An 18,023-nucleotide genomic window follows, 5' to 3' on the forward strand; every position below is an offset into this window, starting at 1 on the left:
TTTAAATTGCCATATAATATTTTTATCTGGGGAACTTAATCACTATAGTAGTACTGTAGTGTATGATAAAAACCTTTAGCTTATTATTATTTTTAATAGTACTTTATTTTTGCAAATACATGAAAAGATAGTTTTCAATATTTACCTTTGCAAAATCTCATGCTCCAAATTTTTCTCCTTCTCTCCTCCTCTCCCCCTTTCCCAAGAGAGCAGACAATCTGGTATAGATTAAACGTGTGTTATTCTCCTAAATATGTTTCCATATTTGCCATGCTGAGCAAGAAAAATCAGATCAAAATGGGAAAAAATTGAGAAAGAAGAAAAATCAAGCAAGCAAACAATAAGAACAATGACAATAACAGCAAAAAAAGTGAAAATAGTATGATTTGATTCATATTCAGACTCCATAATTCTCTCTCCGTTTCCATTCCAAAGCTATTGGAATTGTTTTAAATCACTTTATTATTGAAAAAAGTCAAGTATATCACAGTTGATCATCATATAATCTTACTGTCATTATGTACAATGTTCTCTTGGTTCTGTTCACTTCACTTAACGTCAATTCATGTAAGTCTTTTCAGATTTTTCTGAAATCAACCTGTAAATTATTTTTTATAGATTAATAGTATTCCATTACTAGCATATACCATAACTTATTTAGCTTTTCCCAACTGATGGGCATCCACTCAATTTCCAGTTCCTTGCCATCACAAAAAGAGGTGCTACAAATATTTTTGCACATATAGGCGCTTTTCCCTCTTTTATGATCTCTTTTGAATACAGACTTAAGAGTGACACTGCTGGATCAAGGGGTATACAGAGTTTTATAGCCCTTTGGACATAGCTTCAAATTGCCTTCCAGAATGGTTAGATCATTTCACAACTCCACCAACAATGCATTAGTGTTCCAGTAAAACCTTGAATTTTAATGGACTGTGTCTTCCCTAGTCATGTCCATTCTTCCTGTCTGCTAATCCCTTATTCTTTTCCTTTTCTGAAACCCCCATATCTAGATCTTTTATTCCAGGATAGAAAATTTCAATTTCCTAGGTGATTGGTGTGCCCTACTTATGACTTCAGGGATTTGAAATCAATTACATTCATCCAACTAGGAACTTTTCCCCTTCCTTTAAAATATTTGAGATATTCTGATGCTTAGGATCCCTCTGAGCTGAGCAAGCTGAGCTGAAGCAAAAAGTCTCTGAAGACTTGATATCACCATGTGCCATGTCCTAGGAGGAGTCTTTTGCTAGACCATTGAGGAATCCCTCTTTCTGCCTTGATCTGAGATTCTCCCTGGCAGCTTGTATTTCTTTCTTGGCCCTTCCTGCAAAGGGAAATGTTAGTCCCAGCCCTGTTGGGAGAGCTTCCCAGGCTGGTTGGAAAGAGAGAAAGGGGACAGGTGAATGGGCTGCTCTGGTATTTTTTCCTGGTTGTTTTTGTCTCCTGCTCACCTTGGATGTCTCCAGCCAAACTACTTGACCTTCCTTTAAATACACCAATAAATAAATGGACCTATCACTTAAGGATAGATCTGTGAAGGCCTATAACTCTAGCAATGGGTTGATGGGTTCTGTAATATGGGAGGGCGTGAGTTAGAGTAGATCTCTGAGGTGGTACGTGGCTCTGTGATTCCATGATTCTGTGGTTGGTGTGACCTGAACTCAGAATAGTTTCTGACTTTGGGTTTCTGGCTGAGCATTCACCACAAGAGATTTCTACAAGGGCAGAGTTCACTATTTATAGGTTGATAGTAATAGCCCCATTTGTTTATATGCTACTTTAATGGTATTTAATATTTTCCTATGTGCTGGTTAGCTTTATTTGATTTTTAAAAAAGTTTTTATTTATATATTTTTATATCACCATAGTTTCTCCCAGGATCCCTTTTCAGCTCCCTCACAGAGAGTTATCATATATTATAAATACAAATATATTACAGATATAATACAAATACATTACACATATATTACAAAATTCAAAGTTTTTCAAAAGACAAAAAAGGAAGAAAAAATCAGCATAACTGATCAGCACACTGAAAAAAATCCCAAAGATATGTTCAGTGTACAGCTCTAATGGATTCCCACCTCTGCCAAGAAGTAGAGTGGGAGCATCTTCTTATATATCTCCTTTTTGTCGGACTAAGAAACTGGATTAAATGTTTCCTGTGTGCCAGGCCCTGTACTAGGTAGAGGGGACCCAGAGGAAGACAGGAATCCGTGTCCCTGCCCTGACAGAGCTTACAATTCAATGGGAGGATGCACAAGTTAGCGGGTTTGGCTTATCTTTATTATTTTGCAACATTTTTGTCTATTTCTTTCTACTTACATTAAGTGGCTATTGTGTGTATCGTTTTCTTGGCTTTGTTTACTTTAATGTGTATGGGCTCTTTCCATGCTTCTCTGTATTGGTTACAGTTGCCATTTCTTCCTGCAAAGTAACTTTCCATTCCTGAAGCAAAGTTTGTTTAGCTATTTCCCAATTGGTGGGCATCTACTTTGCTTCTAATTTTGTGTTATTATGAGGTGGCGGGGGAGGAGGCAACCCCATTTTTTCAAATGAGGAAACTGAGGCCCAGAGTGCTTAGACAGCTTCTTAAAGGTCATGGGCTACTGGATTTGGCCTGTGTGACTTTGGAGAAGTCTCCCATTCCTGAGGGGAGCCTCTGGTTGGTATTTGCACACGGCAAATCCTGGACTAGTTGGCTGATCTCTAGGATCTGCCCCCCAGCCCTCAGGCTGTGCTCTTCCAACCAGAGCTAATGAGCAGCACCCCTAACCCAGTGCTCTCTGTCAGGGATCTCACCTTCTCGAAGGAAATCTGTACGGGGGACCTGGTTAGAGAAGGTGAGACTGTACAAAGAATGTTTTCAGGTCTTGCTTCAAAGTTAGCTTCCGTGCAGGAAGTCTCCTTGGTTTCGGCTTAGCCTTTACCTGTCCTTGCAGCCCCGGCATTGTCTCCCTCCTGTCTGTGGATAAAGGAACACATGTCATTTAGGAGGTCAGGCATATCTCCGGTGAAGTTATAGGAACAGATGTGTTGAGCCATTCAGTCAGATCGCATATTCCGAAGCTCAATTTTGAGTCTGTCAGTCTTGGTGAATAATGAAAACTCAGCGCGAGGGCTAAATGGTGTCAGTGTGTTTTAAAGATGAAAGCATTAAGACAGAGAATGTTTAGATGATTTATTAATCTGTTTATCCCGTCATGGAGAAAAACTGTCAAATGTAGATAAGTGACAAAGCGGGTGAATAGAAGCCTCATCTAGTCTGTCACAAGTGGCCATCTCTTTGCAGATAATTTGCTGAGCTTGATTTGAATTTTTCTAATCGGGCAATTCCAATTGATGAATAGAAATTTGTTCTCTGATTTTATTTAATTACTTTCCCAGCATAGCTGCCTTGGATTCAAGCACTTGTTTACAGTTATCGCTAAGCTGTCTTGATAAATAATTATATATTTTGTTCACCGTCTGGAATCCTATCTTAGTTAGATACAGTTAATGTGAACATTAACAGTGGGTGAACTAAACTTGCATGAAAGATTACACCCCTCTGGTTTGAGTCTTTAGGACTTGCATTTCGGTAAATGGAATGAAAAGATAATAAATAGAAGTTAAAGTATTATCTTTGAGTCTTCATTGTTGTGATGGATTTTGTTATTATAGTAATTAAGGATTGTTCACTCCTAAACACACACACACACACACACACACACACACACACACACACACACACATGCTCCCCAAAAGTCTTGATTATTATTTAGTTTTGAAATAGTGAATTGTAGGGCTGTGTCTTCCAAGTTCTTGTAAATCCTTTAGCAAAATTCTATATGCTTTTATGCTTGATAAATGTTTATTGAAAAGATGAAGTGTTTTTCTCAGTAATAAAGTAGCACTCAGGTTTCTGAACAGCTTTTTTTTTTTTTTTTTTTTTTTAAGTAAGGTTTTATGCAAACCTACAGAAAATTCAGAACGCAACTCCCTTATCAATAAAACTCTTTCCACCTTTCTAGACATTTTCCAGAAGCTTCACTGGGTCCCATCTTTCTTCGGGGCTAGAATAGTCCTTGTGATTCACAGTATCAGCTAAATGTTAGGACCAGATTAATCTTCATTGCACGTTAGCCTTTTTCTAATCTTGGCCATCAAAATTTACAGAATATATCTTTAAATGTGAAATCTAATGGTGGATCATTTGAGATAAATGATGGAGGGAATTTGTTTTTTGTTGCAAAATAATTGTTTCCTATCATCGATGAAAGGCAAAAACATATAACCGTAAATCTGGAGTTGCTGAAAACCACTGGGCCCAAGTGAACTGACGGAGCCATTTCAAGGTGACCTCTAGGCTAGGGGATTATTATTGTTCCGTATCTGGAGTTTAGAGCGTTTGCATTTGTTTTACTGCAGGAGAGAGAGTATGTGGTGTTTGTAAAACTGATATGCGGAGGTATAAATATAAAAGGTGCAATGATGACTGGCTTACCTTTTGAGTGGGCCTCTTTAACGGTTCCTGAGCCTTTAGAAACAGAAACATAATTCTCTCTTAGTCCAACCACCTGTCAGCAGTAAGTGGTCATTATTTCATCATTTTGCAATAAAAGATAATAGAATAACGATTTATATCTCATGGCTGATGTTTTAATGTGTCTCTCTGTTATCCCTTGCTGACAGTTTGTGATTACAGTAAACGTTTTCTTAGTGACACCATGGTAATGACTCGTTAATAGAAGGATTATTCCAAGTTTAAATCAAATGGTAGGAAGGCTGGCCTCTGTCCCTGCCGGATCTTTGTCTTTGTGAGAGTCTTCTGGGGGTGATTGGGGGCTGAGCCAGGGAGGGCTGCGCCGATTGCCTCATTGTCCTCCAGCATCGACTTTGTGGGAACGTTCGGGTTCTGTCCCTGCAGCTCCACCTTCCATCTGACACTCATGTGGACTCTGATTTCCCTAGTGTTTAGCAAACCCAATCGGCCGAACCAAGTTTCCATCTTCTATGTCTGTGACATTTATTAGTTTTAAATAAAAAGAAGTAAATTTAATTTGGAGAAATAGAAAAACTGTTAACAGGATGAAGATACTTTCATTCCCATGTGGGAATATGCGCAACGAGAGATGAGAAAACAAAAATGTGGATACATCTCCATCAGCCTCACGCTGTCTGTTCAAATACAGACGTCCCTGCTGTTGTCAGGCAGATGAGGGGAGAGAATACATGATAGGAGATGTACCTCCTCGTCTGATGATTTGAAACAAAAGTGATCCCGTCACGGGAATGATAAAGTAACTTCATTCTCTAGAAAAATCTCATTTAATAGCACAAATTTCAAGATGGTTCTCTGTCTTTGCAAAACATTTTGTACGTGAAGACGACCTTTTTAATTAATTAGTCTAGAATTAGTCTAGAAAAATAGAATCATAGAGCTGGAAGGAACCTTCCAGAGAGATGATGTAGGTTAACCCCCTTTCATTTTGAAGAAAACCAAGGCCCAGATTAATTTAGTAGAAGCCACAAGGTTGGCCAGTGACATGGCTTGGGGGAGAATTAGTTCTCCTGATCTCAGCCCTATATTCCTCTTCCCTGAACCACACTGTCTTCTATTAATATTATTTAATGTTTTCACATTTGTGTACAATTTTATAGCATCCTATAAAATTCATGATGATATTGGAATTTCAGAATAGAATTTTTACAATCTCAGCCACATAATGTTGGGTACATTAAATTATTTCAATAAATTTCTTTGCAATTGAATAAGTTATCTTGAATACACACACATATACATACGGTGGGAAGGGAATGTGGAGGTTGCTTTTTATATAATCCTTCTTGGCCATAAGTCACTAGAATAAGGAACCTCTCTGGGCTCTTTCTATTATGTTCTTTAATGTGATAATGATATATATCACCGAATTCCACTTGTAATTATCCCCTTGAAATGTGTTTATTGAGCCTTGAGATATTTCAGTGGGATTTTTTTTTTCAAGTGAAAACCTAATGCTTCAACAGGAGAATGGAGTATTGTCCTGATGGAGAAACACGTTGTACCCTCCTGGATTCTGACAAAAGATCCCATAAAAAAGAAAGCTGATATATTTAATTGGTTATCTTTATTCTTTTGCGACTGGGACAGGGTTGTGGAAAGGGATATATTGAGAATTCATGACTTGTATTTTTAAAAAATTATTAAAGCTGTTTATTTTCAAAACATATGCATAGATAATTTTCAACATTCGCCCTTGCAAAATCTTGTGTTCAAATTTTTTCTCTCCCTTCTCCCCTCCCCAGATGGCAAGTAAACCTATACATATATATATATATATATATATATATATATATATATATATATATATATATATATATATATATATATGTATATATATATATATATATGTATATATATATATATATATATAATTTATTTATTTATTTGCAAAGCATATGCATTGGTGATTTTTCCAACTTTGACCCTTGCAAAACTTTTTGTTCCAAATTTTCTCCATCTTCCCCCACTCCCTCCCCCAGATGACAGATAGTCCAATACATGTTAAATATGTTAAATATATGTTAAATCCAACATATGTACACATATTTATACAGTTATCTTGCTGTAAAAGAAAAATCAGATCAAGAAGGAAGGAAAAGAAAAACTGAGAAAGAAAATAAAATGTAAGAAAATAACAGAGAGAGTGAGAATGCTATGTTTAAACCAATATATGTTAAACATGTGCGATTCTTCTATACATATTTCTATAAATATCAGGAAAAAATGAGAAATCCAAATACAAGAAAACAACAAACCAACTAAGAATGTTATGTTGTGAACCACACTCAGTTTCTGGGTACATATGGCTCTCTTCATCACAAGATCATTGGAACCGGCCTGGAATTCATGACTTTTAGCAACTTTTAGAGGAAAACATTCTTTGGGACAAAACTGAAATATTTCCAGTCCCTGCTGGCCATTGGTGATGTGTTACAAAGAGCCTCCTGGACCTGGATTTGGGAATCTCCATTTGCCTCCTGGTCCTTCCCGACTTTGTGATGTTAGGTTTCCTCATCTGCAAAATGGGTACAGTAATAAACCTGCTAGGATTGTGGTGAGGATCAAATGAGATGATAATTATAAAACTGTGTTTGGACCTTAAAGTGCAATCTAAATACTGGCTTTTGTGTGCTTTGTGAGCCTTAGTCGGATGATCCAGATATTGACATTTCCTTCTTCTGTTTCAGCCAGTATATTTCCACACGTCTCTAAATCACCCAAGTATCATTGCGGTAGTGGAAGTTGTTGCCGAAGGCAAGAAACAGGATGGGAGCCTGCAGACGATGGCCTGTGGCTTTGGGATTCTGCGCCTCTTCAGCACCAAGCCAGAGGCTACGGATTCTCCCGCCCAGGACAGACGGTAGCTGTTCTAGCTCTGCATGCAGTCCCCTTAGGGCCTATCCATGGCAAGCATCACACCAGGGCTGCTTCTGGAGAGACCAGAGGCCCCTCATTCCCCAGCCCAGGATATATGGTAGCTGTTCTAGTCCTGCATGTAGCCCGCTAGGGCCTCAGCATGGCAGGCATGGCCAGAGGCTTCTGAGTCTATGAGCACTGATGGATGGGGGGCTGGGTGGTGTGACACTGGCCCACTGTCCTAGGCAGACCTGTTTTCCTGTGCCCCCAAGTTCAGCCCGCTGTCTAGCACCCCTTAAGAAAGCACTGTAAATGGAAAAGAGATACTAAGTGCCCTCTGCTTCTTTGAGAAAAAATAGGCTTGGGTGGGGATAAGGGAAAGAAACTAAAACTCAAAAATCTTAAAAACAAATATTAAAAAACTATTTTGAGTATAAGTGGGGAAATGTTACATAAAGAAAAAGTCTTTAAAGAGGAGAAATAGGCTTAAATTATGTTGACTGCTAGAGGAATTCAATGGTTGTTGTCTTGGTCCTGTTTTCTAGGCTGAAACTCTATCATGGCACCCCCAGAGCCCTCCTGCACCCGCTTCTCGAGGACCCCGTCGAACGTAAGGACCAAAATGCCAGAATGATTTTCCAGGATTTTTGGTGGGTCTTCCCTCAGCCTCAGGGATTCCCGCAGAGCTTCCCTAGGGCACTGTCCCTGCTTAGGCCTTCTTGGAATTGGTGTCAACATGAGCTACCATGTCTCAAGCCCAAGAACTTGGGGTTGGACCAGTTGGAGCTCCTTCAGTCTTCTGCCTCCTGGAAATGAAGGCTTGGGCTCTTCAGGGCCCGAGAGGAGAGGTCCTGCCTCAGCCTCTCACTCTGGGTCCCTCAGCATCTGTCTCTAGAGCATCTGAGGGAGGTCTCTGGAAGGAGCAGGGAGAGCTTGTTGCTGGGACAGCAAGCCCCCTCCCTGTACCCGCTGCTAGCAGGACAGACTTCAGCAGGAGAGCAAGGGGTTTGGGGTCAGCCTGGGAGACGCCAGGCAGGCAGGGAAGCTTGGAGCAGGCTCAGAGCGGCAGCCTCCGGCGCCTTCACACCCAAACTGTGTTTCTCAGCACAGACTCTGTTTTGTTTGTGAGACCCATCTGTGGGAGCTCAGCGGGTAACTTTGGCAGGGATGTGGTGATGAAAGTTGGAGAGCTGGAGGCTGGTCTGCATCCATTAAATATGGCCCAATAGTCAGGTAAAGTGAGGGAGAGAGTTGCTTGCACTAAATATCAGCTTTTAGATGATTTCCATGTTGAATTAAATTAGCAAATTGCCAACTTTTCTCCTGAAAGCCCCTTAAAATCAGGCATTTTGACAGCTCATTGCTTCTGGTGGTGCATTTATTCAGCATTCAGGATCCTCGGGCATTATTCAGATGCATGTCAGGAAACAAATATGTAAAATAGAAAGGAAAAAACAATCTTATTAATTAATTCATCCTAAAGAAATGTCAGAGATGTGGGTGATTGGGGGGATAAGTCCAAAGAAGGACCAAGGGACAAGAGAAACACCTGGTTTGCTTTAGAATTTGAGGAGAAGTATGAATGAACTTAATAACTGGACCCTCCTGTACTTGCTGACTCCTGCTATTAGAATCTGAGCTCATTGAGAGAGACCTTTTCACCCAGGAAGAGCTTCACGAATGCTGGGGAAACTGATTTATTCCTTCGTTCCTTCATATGAAGGGTTCGGGAAGAATAGGGCAAATCCATACTTGTCACTGGAGTCAGTCAATTGATATGAGAGATTTGTTAAGGATCCATACAATTTGACCAGGAGTGTTTTTCCTCATGTGAGTTAAAGGAGTTGTATTAGATTATTTCTTAAGTCCTTCCTGAATAAAAACATTCTGGGTTCTAAGGGCCCTCCCAGCTTTGACCTCCTATGTTCTAAGGGCCCTTCCAGCTCTGACCTCCCGTGTTCTAGGGGCCCTCCCACCTCTGACATCCTGGGTTCTAAGGGCCCTCCCATTTCTGACATTCTGGGTTCTAAGGACCCTCCCAGCTCTGACATTCTGGGTTCTAAGGACCCTCCCACCTCTGACATCCTGGGTTCTAATGGCTCTCCCATCTCTGACATCTTGGGTTCTAAGGGCCCTCCCAGCTCTGACATGCAGGGTTCTAAGGACACTCCCAGCTCTGACATCCCATGTTCTAGGGGCCCTCCCTCTTGGACATTTCCTAGTGGATGCTGGGTGTCTAGTCCTCTCCTTTGGGCACGGTGTTTTAGGGGGAAGTGGGTGACTTCTGGTTCTGTGTCGATGCCGACTTTCTGGGACAATGTTGTTTCTCTCTCTTCTAGAAAGCAAATACATGACGCTCATCGAGAACTGCTGCATTCTCTATACCCTGAAGTTCCACCCTTTTCTCGATGCCGTGTTCCACCTTCTTCCTGAGAACTTCCTAGTGTCTGGTTTGCAGAAAATCCCCGGTGTACTGCCAGCACATGGAGAAACAAGTAAGGACTTCTGGAATTATCTTGACTTTGGGGGAGTCTTGCACTTTCTGGCCAGACCCCTGCCAGATGGTCCTCGGGAGTGTGGCAGCATCAGGGCCTGGCGTAGATTCCAGGCCACATGTTGTGGGGTGGTTTGTTTTGCTCAGAAGCCCCACAGTGCTTTTATCGCCATCCTTGGAGAATAATATGTTTAACTCATGGCTCCCATGATGTGCGTATTTGGTGAACAGCAAGGCCTCCCCCCAGGACAGCTGCCTAGTGGCTATACACCGGGAGTGAGTGAATAGGGGACTGGACTGGGCTGGCCTTGGACATTAGGCCCGGGCCCTTGCTGGGCTGTGTGTGGAGCCTGTCCAGCTCAGGAGAACCTGCTGTAGCTCATGTTCCCCTGGCATAATCTTCTGGCACCTCAAGGACAAGCTGGAATAGTCTTTTGGAGGGATACTTATATTTGTTATTAAAATATATTTTCACATCTGATTTCTTGTTTCCTTCCTTTAGAGTAGAGCTGATCTTTGGGTGTAGCGGGACAGGCCCATAGAGGGAAGCTGAGGTTGGGAGGTCACTTGAGTTTAGGAGTTCTAAGCTGCAGTGGGCTAACCTGACTAAGTTTAATATGAACCTGTAGTCGGGAATACTGGGATGCCAAAAACGGGTTGGAAGCAGAGCGGATCCAGAGTCCTTTGTCAGTGGGACCATGTGGTGTGACCTTGTCCTGATCACCTGTGTGAGACAGGAAGAATCAGGCTTTGAAAAAAGACGGGACCTAGAGAACCAGTACGTGTATTTGGGAGGGAGCACAAGGTGGGAAATGGAAAGAAAACAGACTGTGAGATCTGAGTTCAAACTCTGCGCTGATTACTTGTGTGACACTGGAAAATCATTTTAACTCATTTGGTCTCAGTTTCCACCTCAGCAAAATGAGGGGATGGAATCAGATGGAGTCCTAGTCACTTCTTGATATACGCCTGTAAGTCTGGGCACTGGCTTTGGAAAAAACGGAAGCTGATTTTAAGACATTCCCAATATAAGCTGTCCCTGATTGGCCAGTGGTAAAGGGCATCTCTGAATGACCTTCCTGCCCCTGTTTGGTAGTCACTTCGAGATTCAGAGCTGTAGGTGTGGTTAACTTCCCACTAATGGGTAGCAACCACAGCTTTTCCTCATTAATCCATTGGGCTTTGCCCATGGTGTTCTCCAAGAACTTCTCCTTGTTGGTCTTTCCCATCATTGGACTGACTTGGGCTGCCCATTTGACTCTATTTTGTAGAATCCAGGGGAAAATTTTGAAGCATCCCTGTTGTGTGGAGTAATGGGAATTTATAAACTTTGTTTCTCCTGCTGGAAGATGACTTTAGCAGTCATTTAAGTATCTACTTTGTGTGAAGGTGCTGTTCTTGGTACTGAAGACATAAAGACAAATGGGAAGCATCTGCCCTTAAGGAGCTTATGTTCTATGGGAAAGGCAATGTAGCATCATAGGACCCTGGGTCTAGAACTGAAGTAGACATGTATACAAAAGGTTTACCTTATACATAAAAAAGTAAGTTTTGGCTAACTAGCTCAGTGGATAGAGCACCGGGTCTGGAGTTAAAAAGAGCCAAGTTCAAATCCGGCCAGAGACACCTACCAGCTGTTTGACTCTGGGCAAGTCACTCACTCTGCCCTTAAGGAATTAAGGCTGGGAAAGGCAAAGTCGCGTCATAGGACCCTCAAGCTCCAGTAGATATGTATACAAAAGATTTACCTTATAGAAAAATGGATCAATGGGTAGAGCACTGGGACTGGACTTAAGAGAAGTCGAGTTCAAATCCAGCCAGAGCGGACCTGGGCAAATCACTCTGCTCTGTTTGCCTTAGTTTCCCCATCTGTAAAATGAGCTGGAGAAGGAAATGGTAAACAAGTATCTCTGCTAAAAAAAAAACCAAACCAAAACAAACAAAAACAAACAAACAAAAAACCAAACCAAATAAAACAAAACAAAACAAAACAAAACAAAAAAAAAAACAATGAGATGGAGAATCAGATGTGACTAAAATTACTGAACAATAACACTACTAGCAGCTTGGGCTACAGCATAGGGAAAGACAAGGCTCATCCTGGTCAGTTGAGGAGAGAGAAAGCACTAACCATTAAGGACATAAGGATAGACTTCTTGGTCTGCCTCTTGAAGGATGCTGGATTTTCCAAGAAGTGGAGCGAGCATTCTAAGCAGGCGGGCATTTGAGGTGAGAAGTTTGCCTTATTTGGGGAAGAACAAGGAAGCAGCTCATCTGGCTGAAGCTTAATCCAGGAAAGGAGGGTCCCATGCCATAAATTTGGGAAGGTAGCCAGATCATGGGAGTCAGCACATGAGGGAGCACAGGGGTGGAGAAAGTTGATTCTGGGTGTGTGACCGGCTAAGGATGGCCAGGCGTGGCACACATCAGTTCAGAATGGGAGCAAGAGTTTGATGACAATTGGAAAGATGGGCAGGTCGTGGCTAATGATATGCGGGCTCTTGTCTGTAGCTGATGGGCTACTGATGTCCATGGTTGAAGGCATTAATGGAGGGGAGTGGAGTTGGTAGGATTGGGTTTGGTTTTGGTTTGAAATGATGGGCTTTATCTGGGGGCCCATGACTCCCAGGTGCTTGTGAAGTTTGCTGAGGAGACGAATGACGAATCAGGTGGCAGCTGATTCTCTGTAAACGAGACCAATTTTATCTTTCATTTAACTCACCCAGAGAGGAGCTCAAGACTCTGATTGTTCTTCTGTCATAAATGATGGGACTTCACATGTTAGAGGTATTTGTGATTGGCTTGCATGTTCCCTGAGTTCTTTGCTTTCTAAATTTAACAGAAAGTAGAGGAGGAATTCATTATAAAGAAAGGATGCCTTTAAGTCATTAACCTGACAGTTGATAGAACCTGAGTTCTAATCCAAGCACTAAATATTAAATGACTCTGTGACCTTAGCTATGACCTTCCTCTTCTCTTAGTTTGTGATTGGAAAAATAAGGCTAATTTTGATAGGAAAGACACTTGAGTAATGCAACTCTGAGTCATTGTGTTTTTGGATAGAAATGCCAAGAAACTATCAACAATGGTTGCTTTTAAATCCTTCTATGTGTTCGATTTCTTGTTCAGGCAGAGTGGCTTTTGGGGTTTGTTAACGTCCTTCCCTCTTTGACACACCAGTGGATATTACTAGTGCTGGAGGGAAAAGGGGGTCTCAAATAGTTAAAATTTTGGCCCTTCACTGCCATTCTTTGGTGGTGAAGAAAAAGCTTAAGCTCAACAATGAATCCCTACGATTCCTTCTCAGACATATTAGAAATTTCTAATATGTTACGGGGTGGGTATCTGGGGCTTGAATTATAGAAAGATGCACATGTTTTGGATCTCGTCCCTTAGCTCATTGTGCTGTAAGTTAATATTTTCAGAAGCTTCAATCCATGTACATTTGCCCTCCTCTGGTGACGTGGCCCATCAGTCACTGAGGCACTTAAGTCTGCAAAATGTAAAGAAAGAAAATACAATTTATGTTGTTGTTGTTGTTGTTTAAAAACAAATGATCAGGGAAGACAACAGATGAACATGAATGACTTCGAGCCATTAGAAGTCTATGCTGACTACAAAGGAAAAAGCGATGAAATCTCCTCTGAGAAATAAAGGATGGAAACCCATTTTTGCATAAGCTCCCCTGCTGATCGTTTGGGGAAAGAATTCTTTCTGCTCAGCCTTCACTTATGTGGAGGGGAACTGGTAGGCACATATAAAATATGACTTGCGGGCTTATGGGTATTGGGTCTGCATCTGACAATTGTTATTATCTCTATTATAAATTTAGTCTATGAACTTTTGGGCTCCTGTGTATTCTTCCTGAAATGAAAGAGAGCCTTGTTGCTGTCTCCCATTTTATAGCACTGAAAAACCCTAGGTAGGTGAGAGCTGGTACTTTGCATTCTTAGTATCTTTCATTTGTCTAATTTGGTGAGTTCTTGTCTTTGTCTATACTGGCCGCCACATTGGGGATTAGCTAGTCATTCATTTTATGAGGTGCCAGATGACAAGCATGTTGAATTTTTCATCAGCTTCTAGCCTGACCGTGACAGGAAATTGACAAAGTGTTCCATTTTAGTAACTTTGACCTTCTGTACCAGAAGTGAGACAGCGGCCCATCAAATGGACTCTTAAAAACCAGTCCATTCATTAAGAGTCGCCACTCTTTTCTCCTTCATAAGCAAATATACATAATTTAGTCATCTCTTTCTAGTGTAGCCAGAAGTTTGTGTCACTTTGGAGTTCTCATATTAAGTAATTCTTTTTCATTAAAAAACAAACAAACAAAAAACAAAAAACAAAACCAACCAACCAACCAAACAAACAAACAAAAAAAGCAAAGAACCCAACAGCATCAAAAATAACTTTACTCGAGTTCCTGGAAGTATTAGTTACCCTAGCCTGGAAAGATTACAGATTAAACTCTGTAGTAGGCCCCATTCATGCCCCACTGATTTAACATAGTCTTCCTTACAGTTCTTGAATCAAGAACTTTTTGGTCACGTTTTGTGAGACAACATTTATTGTTGTCCAACAGACACCTTTGTGGATTCTGTTACTGCTTCACATAACATTCAGGTTATTTCATTTTATGTGGTAATCTTGGGATAAATGAAACACTGAAAGAAGTGATACTGGAGAAATAGTCTTGTCTTTTATGAGGAACACTTTGGATGGCCTTGTACCTTCTGTGTCCTCAGAACTCTCACTTTTTCTGGTGGCACTGTACAGTTATGAAATGAGTGGGAGAGATGTGATCCTTGACAGCCCATGATCCTCTGAAGGAGACAGCATGGACACGAATACCCATGAGTTCATGGTCCTCGCGTAAGAAATGTTTACCAAAGGGTGACTGGCAGAGCTCCTGAATTACGGGGTGCGTGACTGTGCTTCTAAGCTATGAGAGATTGCACAGGTGGGAAGATTGGAAGACTGAGGCAATGAGACAATTATTGGGATGATGGGCAAGCCAGGTGAGGAAGGCACTTCTCGGCACTCTCCATGGAAAGCGCATACTTCCTTTTATCTTTGTCGTGTTCTGTTGTGTCTCAATTATAATCCTTCTCTGGGAGGAGGTTTCTTTTCTGTAAATCCTTTTCTCTGGGAGCAGGTTTCTTGGGAGGCTTGTGGAATCTCCAGCTAGAGCAAAGGTAGACATGGGAATGAATCAGACTCTACCTCCAAGAGTGTGGGATTGTGGGTTTCCTGGAAGTCAATCCTAGTTATGAATCTCCACAAGCAGGCTTTTCCTTTAGTTCTTGTGAATCTGCTCTTGTCCAAGTGTCCCCAGTCCACAGTAGAATCTCGAATCCTCTTCTTCCTGAATCCTGGCTCCTTTTATCCTCCCTGGGGTACTCCCAGGGGCTTGTGGAAACTCCTTTACAACCAATGAGCTAGCTCCTTTGAAAGGTGTAAACTCCTTTAAAGGTTTGAACTAAAGGTGTGAACCTTGAGCTAGAGAATTAAGTACCGATTTAGCACCTAGTAAGGAACCTAACATATCTTGGTGCTGAAAGGGGTGAAGTTACTGAGATAGGTTTAATGGCCATACATACCTCAGGATGATTCAGGTTGGAAATGAAAATGTCCTTTTAGAATAGTTGCAGTTTTATATACATGCGTTTAGAGACTTAGGGAAAATAAATTTTAGGGCTTCTTTCTGATACTATTTCCTTGGGTTGCTTTGTCACCAAAAAAAAAATAAATCTTAGTTCATTGTGTTACCTTTCTTCACTGTGCATTAATGTTATGAATTTAAACAGTTAAGAGTTTCCTTCTCCTGACACATAATTCAAAGAAAGAGGCCTACAGTGTGTAAAACAGACTTTAAATTAACTGTTTTGTGGAAGTTTGATCAGCCAGTGGCTCCCTGTGGCCTAGGAGGGAAAATTTGTCTCTATGGCAAATAGGATTGGCAGCTAGGATTGGCACAGTACTTAGAATGCTGGGCACAGAATAAAGAAGACCTGAGTTTTAAATCTGGCCTAGCTGTGTGACCCTGGGCAAGTCACTTCACTCTGTTTGTCTCAGTTTCTTCATCTGTCAAATAAGCTGGAGACCAAGAGTAAACCACTCCAGCACCTCTGCCAAGAAAATCCCAAATGGGGTTCCTGAGAAACAGACACGACTGAAGTGATTCAACAAAAATGACAAAAACCAAATAAGATTACATGGCCTTTTCAAGCTTATTCTTCTCCTTTCCAACATAAACTCTTCACAGCAGCCAGATCCCTGTCCTCCCTGGCAAATTCACTCTGCTTCTGCTTAGCTCCTGTCCTTCCATCCACCTGGAATGTTTCTCATAATTCCCTTAACCTATTAAAAGTCCTCTCCATCCTACAAAGTGAAATAGTTCACCTCCCCATCTTTAGCAACTCCATTGCTCCTCCAACTATGGTGGTACAGTAGATAGTGCAAGGCCTAGAATCAGGGAGACCTGAACTCAAATTCCACCTTGCATATTTACTGCTGCCTGCCTCAGTTTCCTTAGCTCCAAAATGGGGATCATATAATAGCATCTGTTTCCCCAGGATTGTTGTGAGGATCAATTTGTAAAAAATAAAAAATACTTGGTACGATACCTGGTATAGAGTAAGCACTTGATACCATACTTTTCCCCTCCTTCCCTTTTTTCTTTGACTATAACTATAAATTAGATCCAAATCTAATTTGCTCATTATAACAAATATCAAGCACTTAGTTAACATTTTTGTTGTTTTTCAGTGCCTGTGATGTCATTGGTGTTGGGGAATTCCTGGTTTTGCCACTCCCATTTTTGATGTAAATCATCAATTTGTAATTAATAACCTTGAAGAGTTTTCTTGATAGATTAACTGACTTGCTTATAGGGAGATCACTGGCATGTGTCAGAGATAGGATTTAGAGACTTAGAGAAAATAAAATTTTGGTTTCCTTCTGGTTTTGTTTTGTTTTGTTTTGTGAGGTAATTGGGGTTATGTGACTTGTCTAAGGTCATACAGCTAGGAAGTGTTAAGTACCTGAGGGTGTATTTGAACTCAATTCCTTCTGATTTCAGGACCCAGTGCTCTAACCACTGCATCACTTAGCTACCTCTCTAATATTATTTCTTTGAGTTGCTGTATAGCCACACACACACACACACACACACACACACACACACACACACACACAAAGAAAAGAAAAAAAAGATCTTGGTTGATTATGTTACCTTTCGTCATAGTTCATTAATGCTACAAATTTAAAAAGTCAAAAGCTTCCTTCTTTTCACATGTAATTTAATGAGAGAGTATGTAAAACAGACTCCAAGTTGAATGCTCTCTGGAAGTTTGGGCAGTTTGCTTAACAGCCAGTGGTTCCCTGTGGCCTATAAGAGAGAGTCTGGGTCCTTATGCCCATGTCTTTCTGGCAAATAGGATTGGCAGCTAGAATTGGCACAATACATAGAGTGCTGAGTGTGAAGTCAGAAAGACCTAGTCTTGAGAATCAGAGGATTTCAGAGCTAGAATGGACCTACGCCATCATAGAGGTCAATCCATCATCAGAAAAGAATACTTATTGAAGTAGCACTGCAAATGTGATTGTCAGGACCTTGCCCGAGGTAGAATCCACTGTCTCCCAAAGCAGTCCCTTCTCTTGGGGAGCTCAAAGGAGGGTTTTTTTCCCCTCACGATTAAACCTAAATTTGTCTTTTTTTCAATTTCCACCCATTACTCCTGTTTCTGCTTTTTGACTCTAAGCAGGGCAGGTGGAATCCTTCTTCCACGTGGCAGCCCCTCAAAAACAGGAAGATGATAGTCACGTTATCCCTTGAGGATTCTCTTTGGCTCTCCCAACATCTCCATTTCCTTCAGTTGATGTGCCTATGGTGTGAACTTGTGATGCATCGTCATCATCAGATTGCCCTTTTATAGACTTTTTTCAACTTATCGATACCCTTCTTAAAATGTATTAAACACAACATGTGGTCCAATTGGGGGCAAAGTAAATAGGACTGTCACCTCGTGTTTCTGAAGGCACTTACTCTAAATGCAGCCTAATGCTGCATTGCCTTTATTGAATCTTGATTCATTTTGAATATGCACTCCCTTAGAACCCCCA

The 18,023-nt window shown here is 41.1% G+C and overlaps 1 protein-coding gene across 3 annotated transcripts in view; it reads left to right on the top strand.

Moving 5' to 3' along the window:
* NPHP4 (nephrocystin 4) overlaps positions 1–18,023 on the top strand; it is a 166,384-nt gene that overhangs the window by 29,156 nt on the left and 119,205 nt on the right. For 2 of the 3 annotated variants that reach the window (XM_074306434.1, XM_074306436.1), the window contains 3 exons: positions 7,237–7,409; positions 7,951–8,015; positions 9,745–9,900. In XM_074306434.1, coding sequence (XP_074162535.1) covers positions 7,237–7,409; positions 7,951–8,015; positions 9,745–9,900 — 394 coding nt within the window. Of the gene's footprint in view, positions 1–7,236; positions 7,410–7,950; positions 8,016–9,744; positions 9,901–18,023 lie in introns of those variants that run through there. The other variant, XM_074306437.1, reaches the window with a different exon arrangement.

Source organism: Sminthopsis crassicaudata, chromosome 3, assembly GCF_048593235.1.
Source record: "Sminthopsis crassicaudata isolate SCR6 chromosome 3, ASM4859323v1, whole genome shotgun sequence".
NCBI lineage: Eukaryota > Metazoa > Chordata > Mammalia > Dasyuromorphia > Dasyuridae > Sminthopsis > Sminthopsis crassicaudata.